Below are 15,411 nucleotides of genomic sequence, written 5' to 3'. Positions count from 1 at the left end.
TTCATGTGGCATGTTGTGTTCCCTTTTTTCAAAGGAGTGATTTGCTTTTTCCCCTTCAGCTGCACAATGGAAAAGCTCCAACGTGAGTACAATATTTCAGAGCCATCTGCTCTCTTGGACCAAAACCTTAAGTAGTTCTTACACCTTTTCAGGTTTTCAGATCAGCAAAACTCGGGAACCCGTTTTGAATATTTTCTGGAGCTTGGTGAGATTTTGTGTTGCTTTGTGTTTGTTTTGGTGCAGGCTCGCTCCATGTCAGCATTCAGTGTTTACACAGAGCACAGAAAGATTCACTCTGTGATATCAGAAGATGAGGGCTGAGTGTCCTTTGCTGACCTAAACCAGGCTTGAATGAGGCTAGGAGTCCACTGAGCTCCAGAAAAAAAAAAAAAAAACACTTTCCCCGACTTTTAATAAGTGGTGTGCTTGCTCGGAAAGATTTGGTACCAAACGCACCAAAGTGGGCGCTGCTCTGGGGCAATCAGAGGAGATGTGCAGAGTTGTCTCTCAGCCTATTATTACACAAAATGATACCAAAATCAGCTGAGTATAAGTGCAGCTTTAGTGAAATTTACAGTGGTGATTAAGCTTGAAAAAAATAAAGAATGAAAGAGAGCACAACCATAATGAATTTGGTCCAACCTTTGATAGTTCCTGTCCAGCATCACACTGCTTGCAGGGTTTGCAGTTCCCGAACCGGTCCTTGTACTCCTGTTCTCTGCATTCTCTGGTCTCCTCCTCGGCCCTCACAGGAATCTGGCAAAGACAATCAAATTAAAAATTCTTGTATTTCATCAGTCTTTATTATTATTATTTTATTTACTTATTTATTTTTGTTTTAATAATACTTTAAAGGTATCCACCCACACCCCCACCTTGTACTCTTTTTGAAAACCTGTCTAATACTGTTGGAATGAGATAAGAGGAAATTTTTAATCCCTGTGGGGAAACTGCATGCTGCAGCAAAACTAAATTAAAAAGTAAGGAATCAAAGCATTATGGAGGCATTGCAGAAACCAGGGAAAAGACAGTGTTTATTAAGATGATATACTGTATAGGGATAAAAAAAGAGACTTTTACAGACACGGCAGTGTTAACAGAGGTACACAGTGAGATTCAAGTGAGTATGTGCAATGTGAGCAAAAGCTGAAGCAGTAGTTTGCAACAGTTTTAAACAGCAGGTCTGAGAATTTCAACATATGAACAGAACATAATCAACATCAGTGTTCACTGCACATCAATCTGAGTGTACACACCATAATTATTTCAGAAAACTGGGGCTGACTAATTTGGCAGGCCTACAGTCAGTTACAGAAGTATTTAGTCAGGGAAAAGTTTTCTCTGTTTCACTCCACCATTAAGCTGTATAACTGATGATTACAACAGACAAAAGTTGCACAATGTACGGTTTCTCAAATCACAGCCAAAGAAGACTAAAAGTCCTTCAGAGCTGTCATGGGTGTCTTGGTGGCTTCCCTCACTAAACTCTTTCTTGCAGGATGACTCCATTTTTTATAAGAACTTTAAGAAAGTGGCCAGTTAAACACCACCTTTGCATCGTTCCCCATTTATATCTGAGTCAGTAAGGGCATCCAGCATACAGCTTGGGCCAAATCTGCATGTGGCCCACTGCAGGAACCCCCCCCCCCCCCCCCCCCCCCAAAAAAATAAATTTTTAATACAAAAATCAGCAGCCAGAAGAAAAAGTATTTCTCCAGAAAGCTTTACCATACAAATATATACATACTGTATATATTTCTTAATGACTGATTAAGTCCAATACTTGAAAATGTGCATGTATCAATCCCCTGATGTATTTACAGAAAACTGGCTATAGAAGTGATGATTTGTACCAATAATATCTTTTATATTTGGTTTGCCCAATGACTTATGAGTTCTGGTTTGTGTATAAAAAATAGCGGTAATTCAGACATAATTCCTGCAATATTTTTGTTAAACCTCTTGAATTAAAGCTAAAACTTTAAACGCTACAAATGCATCTTGACTGTTTTAGTTCATCTCCATTGCAGTGATGTACAGAGACAACTTTAATTTAACCTTCATTTAACCAGGTTAGTCCCACTGAGATTGAGATCTCTTTTGCAAGGGAGACCTGGACAATTCCGAAGTTTCCAATTCACCTAACCCGCATGTCTTCAACTGTGGGAGGAAATCGGAGCACCCGGAGAAAACCCACTCAAACATGGGGAGAACATGCAAACTCCACACAGAGAGGCCACAGGTGGGAATCGATCCCATGACCTTCTTGCTGTGAGGCAACAGGTCAAACCACTAATCGTGGCAACCCAATTGATTATGGACCTAACTATCAAAACTCAGCGGGACAAAGTAAAATACCTACCAGATTGAAATGGATGATATACAAAGTGAGTAAAAGTGAAAAGGTGTGTTGAAGCTTCCACATCATTTTACTGGGACGCTTGTGGCCAGCGGCTGGAAAAAAAAAGAAACGAAAAATAGACACAACATAATCTGTTGAACATTTTAAATCACAACAACAAAGAATGATGGTTATCACAAGTAAACTGAGGTAACAACCCATTTTTTATAGCTCTACTTGGGAATTGATTTAATTTATTTTTCAAAGTACCTAAAATAACTGCAGTTCTTCGAAATTCAATACTTTCTCACACAACACAGCTGATGGTTTGATTATGGTTATAATAGTCCAACCAGCAGCTGTGCCAACCTCCACGCTTCACTGGACAACCCCAAAAAAACCTCCAAAAACCTCCAAAACGTCCCCACAGCGCCAGTGTCGGACAGTCTGTCTCAGCCCGCAACACAGTACAAACTTCTCGGTGCTTTTTGATCTCACACTCAACGCACAGCGTCATTTCAAAGCTCCTTTGGGACTAACATCTAATTAGATCCTGAAAATAACCACAAACCTTTTGGTCGGAAGAGCGCTCGCTGTGATACAAGACGGAGACTAAAATAACACCTAAAATAAATACGTGAATGTATAAAAATGAAGTCTCACCTGCTGAAAAAGCGGCTGTTGGTGAAAAGTGGTGTTTCCACACCGGTCTGCTCAGCATGTCCCTGAACACAACACGAACCAGCAGCGGCTCGAGAACAAACTCAGCGCCGAGATCAAAGGCGGGGGGCGGATCTGATCTGTGATCAGCCAGCACACACATCAAAGCCATCCAACCACACGAGCACACAGCGCACCTAAACCTAGGCACACTGTGAACAACAACCAGCGGCGTCCAGTTTGAAATAAGTTTTAAAAAAAAGTTGTTCTCTCTTTCATTTTAATCAGGATTTTGTCCCATTTCACCAGTCTGTGTGGGTACGAAACAGGAATCCGGCAGACCTTCAGTGGTCTGGAACAGTGTCCCTGAGGTCTTGCCACTGCACATCACTTTTTTTAATTTTTTTTTTTTTTTTTACAGCTACTTCTTAGTCAAGCCTCTGAATGCTCTACACATGTGAAAATGGCTTCATTTGCAAGAAATAGTTTTTTGAAAATTAGTTTAGGAAGGAAGGAATAAAAGTCAAAGGGGCAACCATCCCAGGAGCATAATTCTTCTTCTGTCTGTATATTCTGTAATTCTATTGAGTCATTTGAGGACAACCTTAACACTTGTTTTCTCCAATTTACAACTGTATGGTTTTAAATGTATGTGAATCTAATTTTGCATATTTGTATAATGTTATTTCTAATCTCTTTTTCTGGTGATTTAATTGAACCTTTGTGTTTCCGGATGACATACGTGCACTTTGTCTTGCAAATCTATCTTCTTTTTTTTTAAACTTAATTACAAACATATTGAACATGTAAATAATTTCCTTCCGGATGAATAAAGGTCTTTCTTATTCTTAGTGTAGAAATCAACAGCATAAATCTGAACTCATTTACTATAAGTAGTAATACACACACCCACGTCTTCAAACCCTTATCCAAGGGGGGAGCCTATCCCAGCAGTCATAGGCCGTGAGGCGGGGTACACCCTGGACAGGACGCCGGTCTGTTGCAGGGCCACATATAGACAAACACATTCACACCCGCATGCACATCTATACTGTAAAAACTTCAACTTAAAAAATTAAGTTTAATTGCTGCCTTAAAAACATAAGCAAACTCAACTCACATTGTTAAGTTATGTTGACACATTTAAATTTAAATATCGCTGAACTGGCTTACAACCTGAGTTGCAATGCCAGTAACTCACGAAGTTAAGATGAAATGTCATAACTCATTATGTTAAGGGTAAAAACAAGTTATAACACTGAATTAAGCTTATCACTTTTTACAGTGTACGGACAATTTAAAGTTTACAGTAACCTGCATGTCTTTGGATGTGGGAGGAAGCTGGAGGACCCAGACTGAGCCCACGCAAACATGGGGGGGACATGCAAACTCCACACAGAAAGGCCACAGGTGGGAATCGATCCCATCATCTTCTTGCCTTCTTGCTGTTAATAAATCCTCTAAGTAGTTACAAAATGCATAAGCAAGTTAGTAACCACACCATGCTATACGTATATACTAGAGCAGCAGAGCACTCAGAAGCTTGTTTATGTTTAATATAGATAAGGTTGTTAACAACCCACAGTGGCCACCAGGATCCTGTAGTTAATGCTACAGGTTCACCACTAGATGTCAGCATGTCATCACCATGCAGTCAGTCAAGGCTTAATTTTACATTATGTTCACATGTTCACATGTTAGAAGATGCCATCATGGCCCAAAATAGGAAGTTCACTGTTCCTCACCTGCATCTATTAGAATTTCACAATTGCAAGGCTGAATATGTGGTAGTTTTTATGGCATTGTTCTAAAAAAAAAACCCACTCACTGACTTGTTAAGTTGCATATTGGAAAAATATTTGGCTTCATTGTTGAATGGGAGTCAAACAACTGTAAGAACTTTAACCTCCTAAGACCTGGAGGTTCTCATGAAACAAAACTTAGTATTATGGTCTAGACAACCAAAAATGTCATGTCCACATGTGTGGATGCCAGGAGGATAAGCTTTTTTTATGACCTTCTGTTGCTCTGTATATTCATACCTTGCTAATCACATCGAAAAGTGAAATTGTCCTTTAATTTCATTATTTGCACAGTACAACCTGAAGAATAACTAAGTAAATGACAAAATACACAAGGTTTGTAGTTGTAGTTTGGTTTTAAACTCCAGCTTTTGCTGGCTTCTGTTATTCTTCTCTACAAGAGTCAAGACAGAAGTCAGACTACCAGAGCAAGAATTTTAGCTGAAGAAGCTTCTGTGATTAGAAGGAAAACGTCCTCACGTCAAGCAACCCAGTCCAGTCGAAGAGTCAAGCTTCTCTACTATGGAATAGAGGTGGGTGGATCAATCCTAATATTGATACCAACGCTGGTATTGATATTGAACAATCCTCGTGTTAAAAGATCGATACTCAAGCTTTTTTCTCTCCCGCACACACTGACTGCTGCACACGCAGATTCATCAAAGTCTACTCTCTGTCTGTAAGAGCAGTGCTGCACTGTGTCGCACAACACGGAGCAGCGCACCCTTGTATTCTGGTTTGTCATCCCTCTACCTCAGGAGATTTTGTTTTAAGTTGTGTTGAGTGATATTTTTTTAAACAAAAATGTTGATTGTGATAATAAAGTATTTTGTTGTCACGTACAATGTTTGGCGAAATTCTATCCTAGATCTTTTGGATCCTTTGGATCTATGAAGCTTAAATATGAAAAAGTATCGGTATCGATATCGGTGATACTGGGCCTGTATTTACTTGGTGTCGGATTAATACCAAAATTCCCGGTATCACCCACCTCTACTATGGAAACCACCTGGACAACTGAGAGCCTTCACAGAAAGGTTTGTAGTTATGAAATGGTAACAGTATGTAACAGTATGTGTGTATTGATGGTGTAGTGTTGATTTTTTTTTTTTTTTTTTTTTTAAATGGGTATAGATTCTGTGATGTTGCTGTTCCTGGATTTGCTGATTCTCTGGAGACTTGTTATTAGTTCAACTACTGGTGAAGAGCAGGGTTCATTGTCAGGTCACTGATTTTATTTTCATGCTGGTGGCACAATGGAATTTATTAATCGTAACAAATCAAACAGTTCAAACGTGAATTAAAATGTTATTTTGCTTAAAGTTACACAGTACACCACTTGTCATCTTTCCACAGCTGCAGCACATATTTTGAGTTTTTCCTGTAATCAAACAGGACACAGATTACAACATCTCATAGTTATCACAGACACAAAGAAACACTTCTTCTTTAAGGTAGGTTTTGATTCTTTGTAGTCTGTCAGAAAAAAATCCTACACTTAATCATTGAATTAGAGCAACTGTAACAACTACAAACATTTTTTCTGACCTTCTGTCTGTTGTTCTGTGCCTAATAGGTTTGGTGATATGACAGCTTTGACACAAACTGATGATTGCTGAAGTTTATGTGAACGTGTTGCCACATTGCATGATTGTATCCGCCACTGGGGGGAAATTTGTGCTGTGCAAATGGTCAGAGGGCAAAAGTTCAGCTGCAGCAAAAAAAAAAAGTGTACTGAACATGTCTGGGCATGTCAGTTTGTCAACAAAATGAAATCAGAATCTTCATCTTGTAAATATAGTATTAAATTATTGTTTAGTATGTCTACAAAGTATGAAACATGCAAACAAAAATGAAATTTATTCGTCTTATTTATTCTCTTATAACTGAGTAAAAGTCTGTTACAACACAGTGCCATTAGCGCCTTGGTTTTTAAATGTATGACTTGTGTCTAACAGCAATTTTACAATAACATGTATTAAAAACTCTCCATTTTGGACATTTTTATTGTAATACTTTTCGCTGCAGTGACCTGCACACACAGATGTAACTGGCGCCATCTGTCTGTGAGATGGTGGTAGTACGGGTAAACCCAGTCACTGAGGAGGAGATCAATGTTGTGGTGTTGCCGCCATCTGCTGAAATCTTGGTGTCATTGACTGTCAGTGGATCACAGGTGCAAAAATAAAACTCATTTCTGGCTAATCAGTCACATTATTGAGTATATGCTGCTGAAACCTAGATGATGTTATGTATTTTCCTTGATGAACTGTATAACATTTTTGATAAATGTAGGCAATGGAACTCAAGCAGGATGAGCCGGGTCAACTGGGCTTGAAGTCCAGTTAACCCGGCTCAGCCTACTTGGATTCCATGACCTGGGTGACTGAGAATCTCCACAAATGTCTTCAATGGAAATTCTTTTGACTTTAATACCTAACACATTCTGGCACAGACACCCTGATGTGAGTACGTACACATGATACATCAGATCTCAGAAGTGAAGCAGAGAAGGCTGATACTTGACTGGTTACTTTGGAGATGCAGGACCTGTGTGTGTTTCAAAATGAACAACTGGAGTTGGGCCAGCTGTGGACACCCTGAAAATATGAACAACAACAACAGCAAACTAACTCATTCTATGCTCTTCTATTCCCTGAACCCAACCACAGGGGGTTCATGATGTGTCCTCACCTTTGCACAAATATTCACAATATCCATTCTACTATTACATATTCCCTTTGTGGGTCACAGTTTGACAGGCGGGAACACTGTGCCTGCCTGTTACATTACATACAGCGGGTAAAATAAACATTGAACACATCACGTCACGACACGTCACCATATTTCCTCAGTAAATATGTTTCTAAAGGTGCTACCGATGTGAAATTTTCATCAGATGTCATTAACAACCCAAAATAATCCACACTTACAAAGAAACCACAACAAAATAAGTACAGAAATTAAGTTATATGTAATAAATGGAATGGCACAGGGAAAAAAATATATTGAACATGATTACTGAAATGTATTTAATACTTTGTACAAAACCCTTTGTTGATAACGACAGCTTCAAGATGCCTGTATGGAGCAACTAGTCACATGCAGTTCTTAGGTGTGATTATGGCCCATTCTTCCACACATACAGTCTTCAAATCTTGAAGGTTCTGTGGACCTCTTCTATGAACTCTGATCTTCAGTTCTTTCCATAGATTTTCTATTGGATTCAACTCAGGTGATTGGCTGGCCCAGTATTTTCATTCTCTGAAACTAATTAAGAGTTTCCTTGACTGTGTGTTTGGGATCATTGTCTTCCTGAAATGTCCACCCTTGTTTCATCTTCATCATCCAGGTAGATTTTTATCAAGAGTGTCTCTGTACATTTTTCCATTCATCATTTCTTCAATTATATGAAGTTTGCCAGTGCTGGATGCTGAAAAACAGCCCCACACCATGATGTTCTAACCTCCAAACTTCACTGTTGATATGGTGTTTTTGGGGTGATGTGTATCACTATTGAGAGTGTGTATTACGGCATCCAAAGAGTTAAATTTTGGTCTCATCTGACCAGACTATATTCTCCCAGTATTTCGCAGGCTTGTCTAAATGTTGTGCAGCAAACGTTAAAGGAGCGTTAACATGCTTTTTCTTCAGCACTGGAGTCTTGCGTAGTGAGCGTGCATACAGGCCATGGTGGGTGAGTGCATTACTTATTATGTTCTTTGAAAAAAGTGTTCAGTTGCTCTCTGCAAGTGATCCTTGGCTCTTGGACAACTCTTCTGCTAATTGTTCTCACTCCTCTGTCAGAAATCATGTAAAGAGCACCTGGTCAGGGCCAGTTTATGGTGAAATGTTGTTCTTTCCACTTCTATATTATGGCCCCAACAGTGCTCACTTGAACATTAGAACTTAGAAATCCTTCTGTAATCAATACGATCAGTATGTTTTCAACAATAAGGTTGTGAAGATCCTGAGTGAGCTCTTTAGTTTTACCCATCATGAGATGTTTCTAGTGTGACACCTTGGTAATGAGACACCTTTTTATAGGCCATCAGTTGGGACTATACCAGCTGATATTAATTTGCACTGACAAGGGGCAGGATTGCTTTCTAATTATTGAAAGATTTCAGCTGGTGTCTTGGCTTTCCATGCCTTTTTGCACCTCCTTTTCTCATGTGTTCAATACTTTTTCCTGTGTCATTTCACATTATTCCACAGCTTAATTTCTGTAGTTATTTGTTTTGGCTTCTTTAAGAATTGTGTGTATAAGTCTGTATTACATGGGTTGTGACATCTGGTGAACATTTCATGTCAATGGCACCTTTAGAAATATATTTACTGAGAAAAATGATGACGTGTTCAATACTTATTTTACCCGCTGTATATGACACCAGCACTACCTGCATTCAGTTACATTAATAACATTTGATGTAACCCAGACTTTCAAAAATGTAAGGTCTAAATATGCACAAACAATGCCTTACATTCACCCATTCACACACAGTCACACATCAATTTCAGGGTGCTGCCACAAGTCACCCCAAGACACTTCACAAGGGTAAGATTTAACCTTACCAACACCCATGAGCAAGCACATAGGGGACAATGATGAGGAAAACTCCTTCTGATGTTTATTTTAGGAAGAAACCTCAAGCAGACTAGACCCAGTGGGGTGACCCACTGCTTTGGCCATTCTAACATTAACAGAGATAAAATAAACAAAGTACAACAAAGAATTATCAAACATGCGAAACAGGAACAAAACACAAGTCCAATATAGGTTGTTGTAATTGTCCACATACGCGTTCAATGCCAGAGTCAAGGGTGAGTAAAATTAGTAAGTCTTGGCATCCTACCACAGATGGCGCCCAGTGCCAGGATCGAATGGTGGGACTAGAGCATGCTGGGATATATTTGACCTAATATCCTGTACTTTCTCTTCAAAATAAAGAATCCCTGAGCAGCATGGAGAGTGACTTACAGTTAGTGCCCTTTAATGAGTGTAGCCACAGTGTCAACAAGAATTCATATTAATATTTAATATTAACTGTCAGTTCATCTCTGGCCTAGACTGTATATATACATAATATTTATATGAAACCAATTCCTCAGAAAGCCGTTCTGAAAAACTCCTGTATAAGCATTTAGCCAAAATTTTGACCTTGATCTGTGACCATGGAGCAATTTTTTATTCATGATGCGTGTATTTGTATTATAGTCTGTATTTTTACAATGTTAATTTTATTGAGAATTCTATTCTATTCTATGTTCTAGGCTTGCTGGTGTATTGTCGCTGCCGCTTTAAGAGCACCGTTAAAATCTGCAATGTGAAACAGTCCAGATATGCTCCCGGCTGTTCCATGTCCTGTCTCGGAGTGACTTGTTCGAACCCTGTCTGTCATGCTCGGCTCATGCTCTGCGGTCACACAGGACTTTTTCCGCACAGAGGGCAGAGATGCCGCACTGATGCTGCTGTTCTCTTGATGTAAGTAATATGAGCTCCGATGCGGCATTAGGATGGAGTGTTTAACTTTTCTGACTAAAATGTCTTTGGCATGGAATAAAAAATTATGACCACGAAACAGTGGATACTTCTGATACCGAAGTCACACTTGGTCTGGGACAAAATGTAATAATAAAGAATTTGATGTATTTTTTTGTTGTTGTTGTTGTTCTCTCTCTCTCTCTCTCTCTCTCTCTCTCTCTCTCTCTCTCTCTCTCTCTGTGTGTGTGTGTGTGTGTGTGTGTGTGTGTGTGTGTGTGTGTGTGTGTGTGTGTGTGTGTGTGTGTGTGTGTGTGTCAGGCACAACTGTGTAGTCCTGCTACAGGCCAAAAAAAAATACATCAGAGCTTGTTCAGTGCTGAAAGTCCTTATAATTGATTATATTTTTATTTTGTACTTTTCGGTGGTCATATTATACACCTTTTCTGTAAGCAAATAGGTGTTTAAAAAAAAAAATCCCACAGAGACAGAACTGATACATCCTACACTCTAAGAAATAAAACGTTGAATTTAATTGATAAAGTTAAGGTAACTTTTTCCACATAACACTGTGAATTAAGGGCAAAACAATATTGTAGTTGAAATTAATTAAATCAAACGAAACATTATTACTTAAATCCCTAAAATTAACAATTGCAAGTATATTAAAAATAATAGTATTATTACATTTAAAACCCCTGTGTTTCATTTCTTAGAGTGTAAAAGAAAAAAGATAGCCAATTTTCAGCTCTGTTAAAAAGGCTATAACTGTTGCTTTAAATGGAAAAGACTTGTTGCTGCATCCTGAGATGGAACACTCCTCTTTCTCCTGTGGACAGTGGGTAGGTCAAAGAAGTCTAAAATTAGCAATTTTGTGCCTAAATTTTTAGTTCAGAAAGAAATCTGTGACTTTGAGGATTGCCAGATGTATGTGTAAAAGGGGTGTCATAGTGCACGTACTGTCATAGCCATATAATAAAACACATTATTATATGGCTGCAATGCTACGTGCGCTCTGATTGCCTGATTTCCGGTCTGATATTTTCCCATATCAGACAGGTTACCACGATAATCGGTTTGGAACGCGTATCAGAGTTGTTACAAACATGATTAGATAAACCAAGTCGGACAGAACATACTCCATAAATATTTAAACAGCATCAGAAAAAACACAGATTGAAAGCTTACAGCTAATTATGTTACCTATACAAGATAAATGGCATAGGTAACATAATTATTATGCAATTCAAACAATATACTGTATGTATTTTAAATAAATAGTCATTATTATTGATTTAGAGTAATTATATTTTATTAATACTAAATACATAAAGCTGAGGATTATGCATTTCAAATGAATAGGATTTATTACAGTAATGAATATGCATCATGTTAGGTTTATTTGGCAGGTTTGTATTAAAATTATCTAAAAAAAAGTAACAGGATTGGATTCGAGGCTCAGACCTTCTCACTGTGAGACAATAGTGCTAACCACTAATCCAACAGGCTGCCTAGCTTGCAACTGTATTAAAGAATATGTTCCCTTTTTTAACAGCTGTATTCATATTCAAACATCAGCAATCAAACCTCTGCATGGCCAAAACAGAAACTTACAATTACTGGTCTGTCGGTCACCCATTGAGCATGTTTGTGATGCTCTGGATCGGCGTATATGACAGCGTGTTCCAGTTCCTGCCAATATCCAGCAACTTCACATAGCCATTGAGGAGGAGTGGACCAACACTCCACAGGACACAATCAACAACCTGATCAACTCTATGCGAAGGAGATGTGTTGCACTCTGTAAGGCAAATGGTGGTCATACCAGACTGACTGGCTTTCTGACCCCTCTTATAAAGCAAAACTACACATTTCAGAGAGTGGCCTTTTATTGTGGCCAGCCGAAGGCACACCTGTACAATAATCATGTTGTCTAATAAGCATCTTGATATGCCACACCTGTGAGGTGGGATGGATTATCTCTGCAAAGAAGTGCTCACTAACACAGATTTTGACCGATTTGTAAACAATATTTGTGAATAATATTTGAGAGAAATATCTCTTTTGTGTATATAGAAAATGTTTTGGAAGTTTGAGTTCAACTCATGAAAAATGGGAGCAAAAACAAAAGGGTTGCGTTTATATTTTTGTTCAATGTATATACTAAAAAATAATACAATGCAATGATACAAATATAGTGAATAATACAATGAATAAGTACCACGAATAAATAAACACAGCTGCAGTTGTAGATTATAGATTAAAACACAAATTCAATTTAACATTAAACATTGATAAAGTGCTATTGTGCTATCATAGCCATTGACCTAGAATGTTGTGTCTATTCTCAGCAACATAATACAGGTCAGCAAGTGTCTTCAAACAAACTGAAAGACTGTCACTACAAAATACACCATAGCTAGTAAGGTAGCAATGTGGGTCCAATGTAGGTGTGTCATACAGGGCTCAGTCCAGTACGGAGCAAACAGGACTCCATATATGGACTTCCGTTACATACGTCATCGACATCTAAACTGAGGCATTTCAGATATAAATATTTCTTACAGCTGGGTAATGTCCACACACACACACACACGTAGATATATGTGACTGAGGGTGTTAAACATGAAACCTCAATTATTTTTCTTTACTGTGAAAAGTAAACACAAAACAACTTTGCTCTTTAACAAGCAGTTATTTAAGGATGTTTCATAAATTTCACAAATATTATAAATATACACATGGGTAACAAGAATTATACTTTCCTCAACAGGCTGTAGTCTAACAGGAGCTTAGAAATAAACCTGCTGAAGAAAATATATGTTAGAGAACTGTCGACCTCTGGCCAAAGACGTCGATTTGCCTGACGGGATTTACGACGAAGCGGAAGTAACCCAGAGTGAAACCTCTTGCCTCATCTCTGTGCGCATTGTAATTCATTATTATTATTAGAACATAGCCTTTGAAGGAGTCACGGTGTCGAAGTTGCATTGACACTGGCTGCTGTTGTTCTTGCTGGTTCCAGGGAAGCAGCGTGTGGGAAAATGCCCGAGCTTTTTCGGCGAAATGTCCTGTGTTTTTGACGCGGATGTGAACCGCGCACCCGGGCGGAGTGGTGTGTTTGCGGACGCAGCGGGATAACGGCCCACACAACGCTTTTAAAAGAAAGCCTCTTATGGCTACAGCCACGTCTATTATTGTGCAGTACTGTTTAGTCAAGGACGTGTTTTATTCTTCACAATGAGAACAGGCAGGTGCTGAGAGGAAAATAACGTTTTTATTTTTTTATTTTTTCCCCCTGCGGCAGTTTGCCGGGTGTTTTCCTGCGCTCACTGCAGAAAATAGTCCAATGAATGTGTATGTGTTGGCGCACAAAGAAGAAACGAGATGGCCAGCTGTCCGAACCCGTGGTAAGTACTGTCAAATATTGTGTCCATTCATGAGTAATAACGCCTTTTATTAACATGTATGATATATCAGCAAAAAATAGTTCTGGCTGCCACACCTAATAGAGTTACAGTGAAGGCACCACTGTGGATTTGTACTGTTTTTTTTTTACATTAAACAAACACTTACTTTTCTTCCCCTTTAAACAACAGCACAGCCTATTTTTAGAGTTCCTTACATACAGTCTGTGGTTCATTACAGCCAGTGCAAGGCTTTGTTCACATTACAGGTTGAAGTGAGGAAAATCAGATTTTTTTTTCACTCCATTGTAAATCTTAGTTGTCTGAGTAGTGTAAATTTTCACTTTTTCATATCTGATCTAGAAGACTTGCATATATTTTCCAATAACTAATTTATATTTAAACTTTAGTGATGTTAATGCTGTGAGAACATCACATCATATACAGGCCACTTTTGACTTTTGCAACGCTCACATTACTGACTGAACTGAACTGAATCATTTTTTTTTATCTGTTTGCGCCCACCCTACCCACCCTCAGCACTTAACAGTCTTATTTGTGATTGCTTGTTAACACAAGTCACATCATTGGAAAACTTATACAAACCACATCTGAATTAGCGACAGGACTACATATATAACTAGTTTAAATCAATCCCAAAAAGGCTCCATCTGATTTTTCTTGTCCACACCATTCAGAAAAGATCAGATATGCAAGCAGCTAATATAAGATATGACGCAGGTATGGGATTACATAGGTGTGTGGCCAAAATCTGATCTGAGAAATCAGGTCTGGAGTGTTTGGAGTACACAAAATGAGTGGAGTTGTTGGATCCACAAGTCCTCGATAGGTCCTGAGGCCCATTGGTGTCAGTGCTTTTCTCCAAAACCAGTAGCAGGGAGTCGATGACTACTCCTGGGGTGCAAATCCATCACAGGCTGCAACCTCAGCCAAGGCCATTAAAGCTGTGTGGGCGAGGATAATGCTGATGTAGTGTTTTGTCAAGGACACAGGAATGCGGCATATTGGTAGTCCCACTTCTATCCCATGTGATTCAGGTCACCTGAGTCTATAATATGAATGTGGCCTTTCAAATATGACTTTGAACCATCCAGAAAATAAAGAAATCAACTCATTCAACCAGTAATGTAAATAAAGTCCATCACCTGGGGGAGTTTGTGAGTTAATCAGTTTATGATCTGACACCTGACTGTCGATATCAAACATTGATAATTAAGTGAAAATTAGTTGAGAGTTAATTATTGTTTAATTAGGTAATTTTACAAGTTCTAAAATACTGGTGAGCAGACAGACTCAGTCCTTTTTAAACATTTATATGCTAATTCAGCTGTCATCACTTCAGCACCAAGCTTTAGGGTTTTTTGTTGTTGTTCCCGTATTTGTTTTTGTACATTTTTAATTAGACCTGCACAGATCATTTTCAACTGAAACGGAAAAGAAATTCAAGCCAAATGTGATATTTTATTGTGCAAATTGTTGTTTAAAGGGGCCTTCAAAATTTTCAACATAAACACATTGCTTGGAGGATGTTTAGCCTTGAGCCCTCCCACATGTGTTATTTTAGCTCTGTCCTAATTGCTACTGAACCAGAGCGAAAGCATTCATAGCGCTTCACTTTTTCCACATTTTGCTATGTTACAGCTTTATTCCAAAATGGATGAAATTATTTTTTCCTCAAAACTCTACACACAATACCCC

The 15,411-nt window shown here is 38.6% G+C and overlaps 2 protein-coding genes across 4 annotated transcripts in view; one reads left to right on the top strand and one right to left on the bottom strand.

Moving 5' to 3' along the window:
• LOC117508328 (tumor necrosis factor receptor superfamily member 19-like) overlaps positions 1 to 3,188 on the bottom strand; it is a 109,364-nt gene extending 106,176 nt beyond the window's left edge. For all 3 annotated transcript variants that reach the window (XM_034168065.1, XM_034168063.1, XM_034168064.1), the window contains exons 1-3: positions 3,005 to 3,188; positions 2,363 to 2,454; positions 643 to 756 (exon numbers count right to left, since the gene is read on the bottom strand). In XM_034168065.1, the coding sequence (XP_034023956.1) occupies positions 643 to 756; positions 2,363 to 2,454; positions 3,005 to 3,173 (375 nt within the window). In that variant the 5' untranslated portion in view covers positions 3,174 to 3,188. The remainder of the gene's footprint in view (positions 1 to 642; positions 757 to 2,362; positions 2,455 to 3,004) is intronic.
• A 10,001-nt stretch (positions 3,189 to 13,189) lies between these two features.
• Positions 13,190 to 15,411, top strand: part of sacs (sacsin molecular chaperone) — a 57,643-nt gene continuing 55,421 nt past the window's right edge. Inside the window, exon 1 of the mRNA XM_034168062.1 lies at positions 13,190 to 13,695. Coding sequence (XP_034023953.1) covers positions 13,673 to 13,695 — 23 coding nt within the window. The 5' untranslated portion in view covers positions 13,190 to 13,672. The remainder of the gene's footprint in view (positions 13,696 to 15,411) is intronic.

Source organism: Thalassophryne amazonica, chromosome 4, assembly GCF_902500255.1.
Source record: "Thalassophryne amazonica chromosome 4, fThaAma1.1, whole genome shotgun sequence".
In the NCBI taxonomy this organism is placed as follows: domain Eukaryota; kingdom Metazoa; phylum Chordata; class Actinopteri; order Batrachoidiformes; family Batrachoididae; genus Thalassophryne; species Thalassophryne amazonica.
The sequence above is the reverse complement of the archived record's forward strand: the minus strand, read 5'-3'. Positions and strand labels throughout refer to the sequence as shown.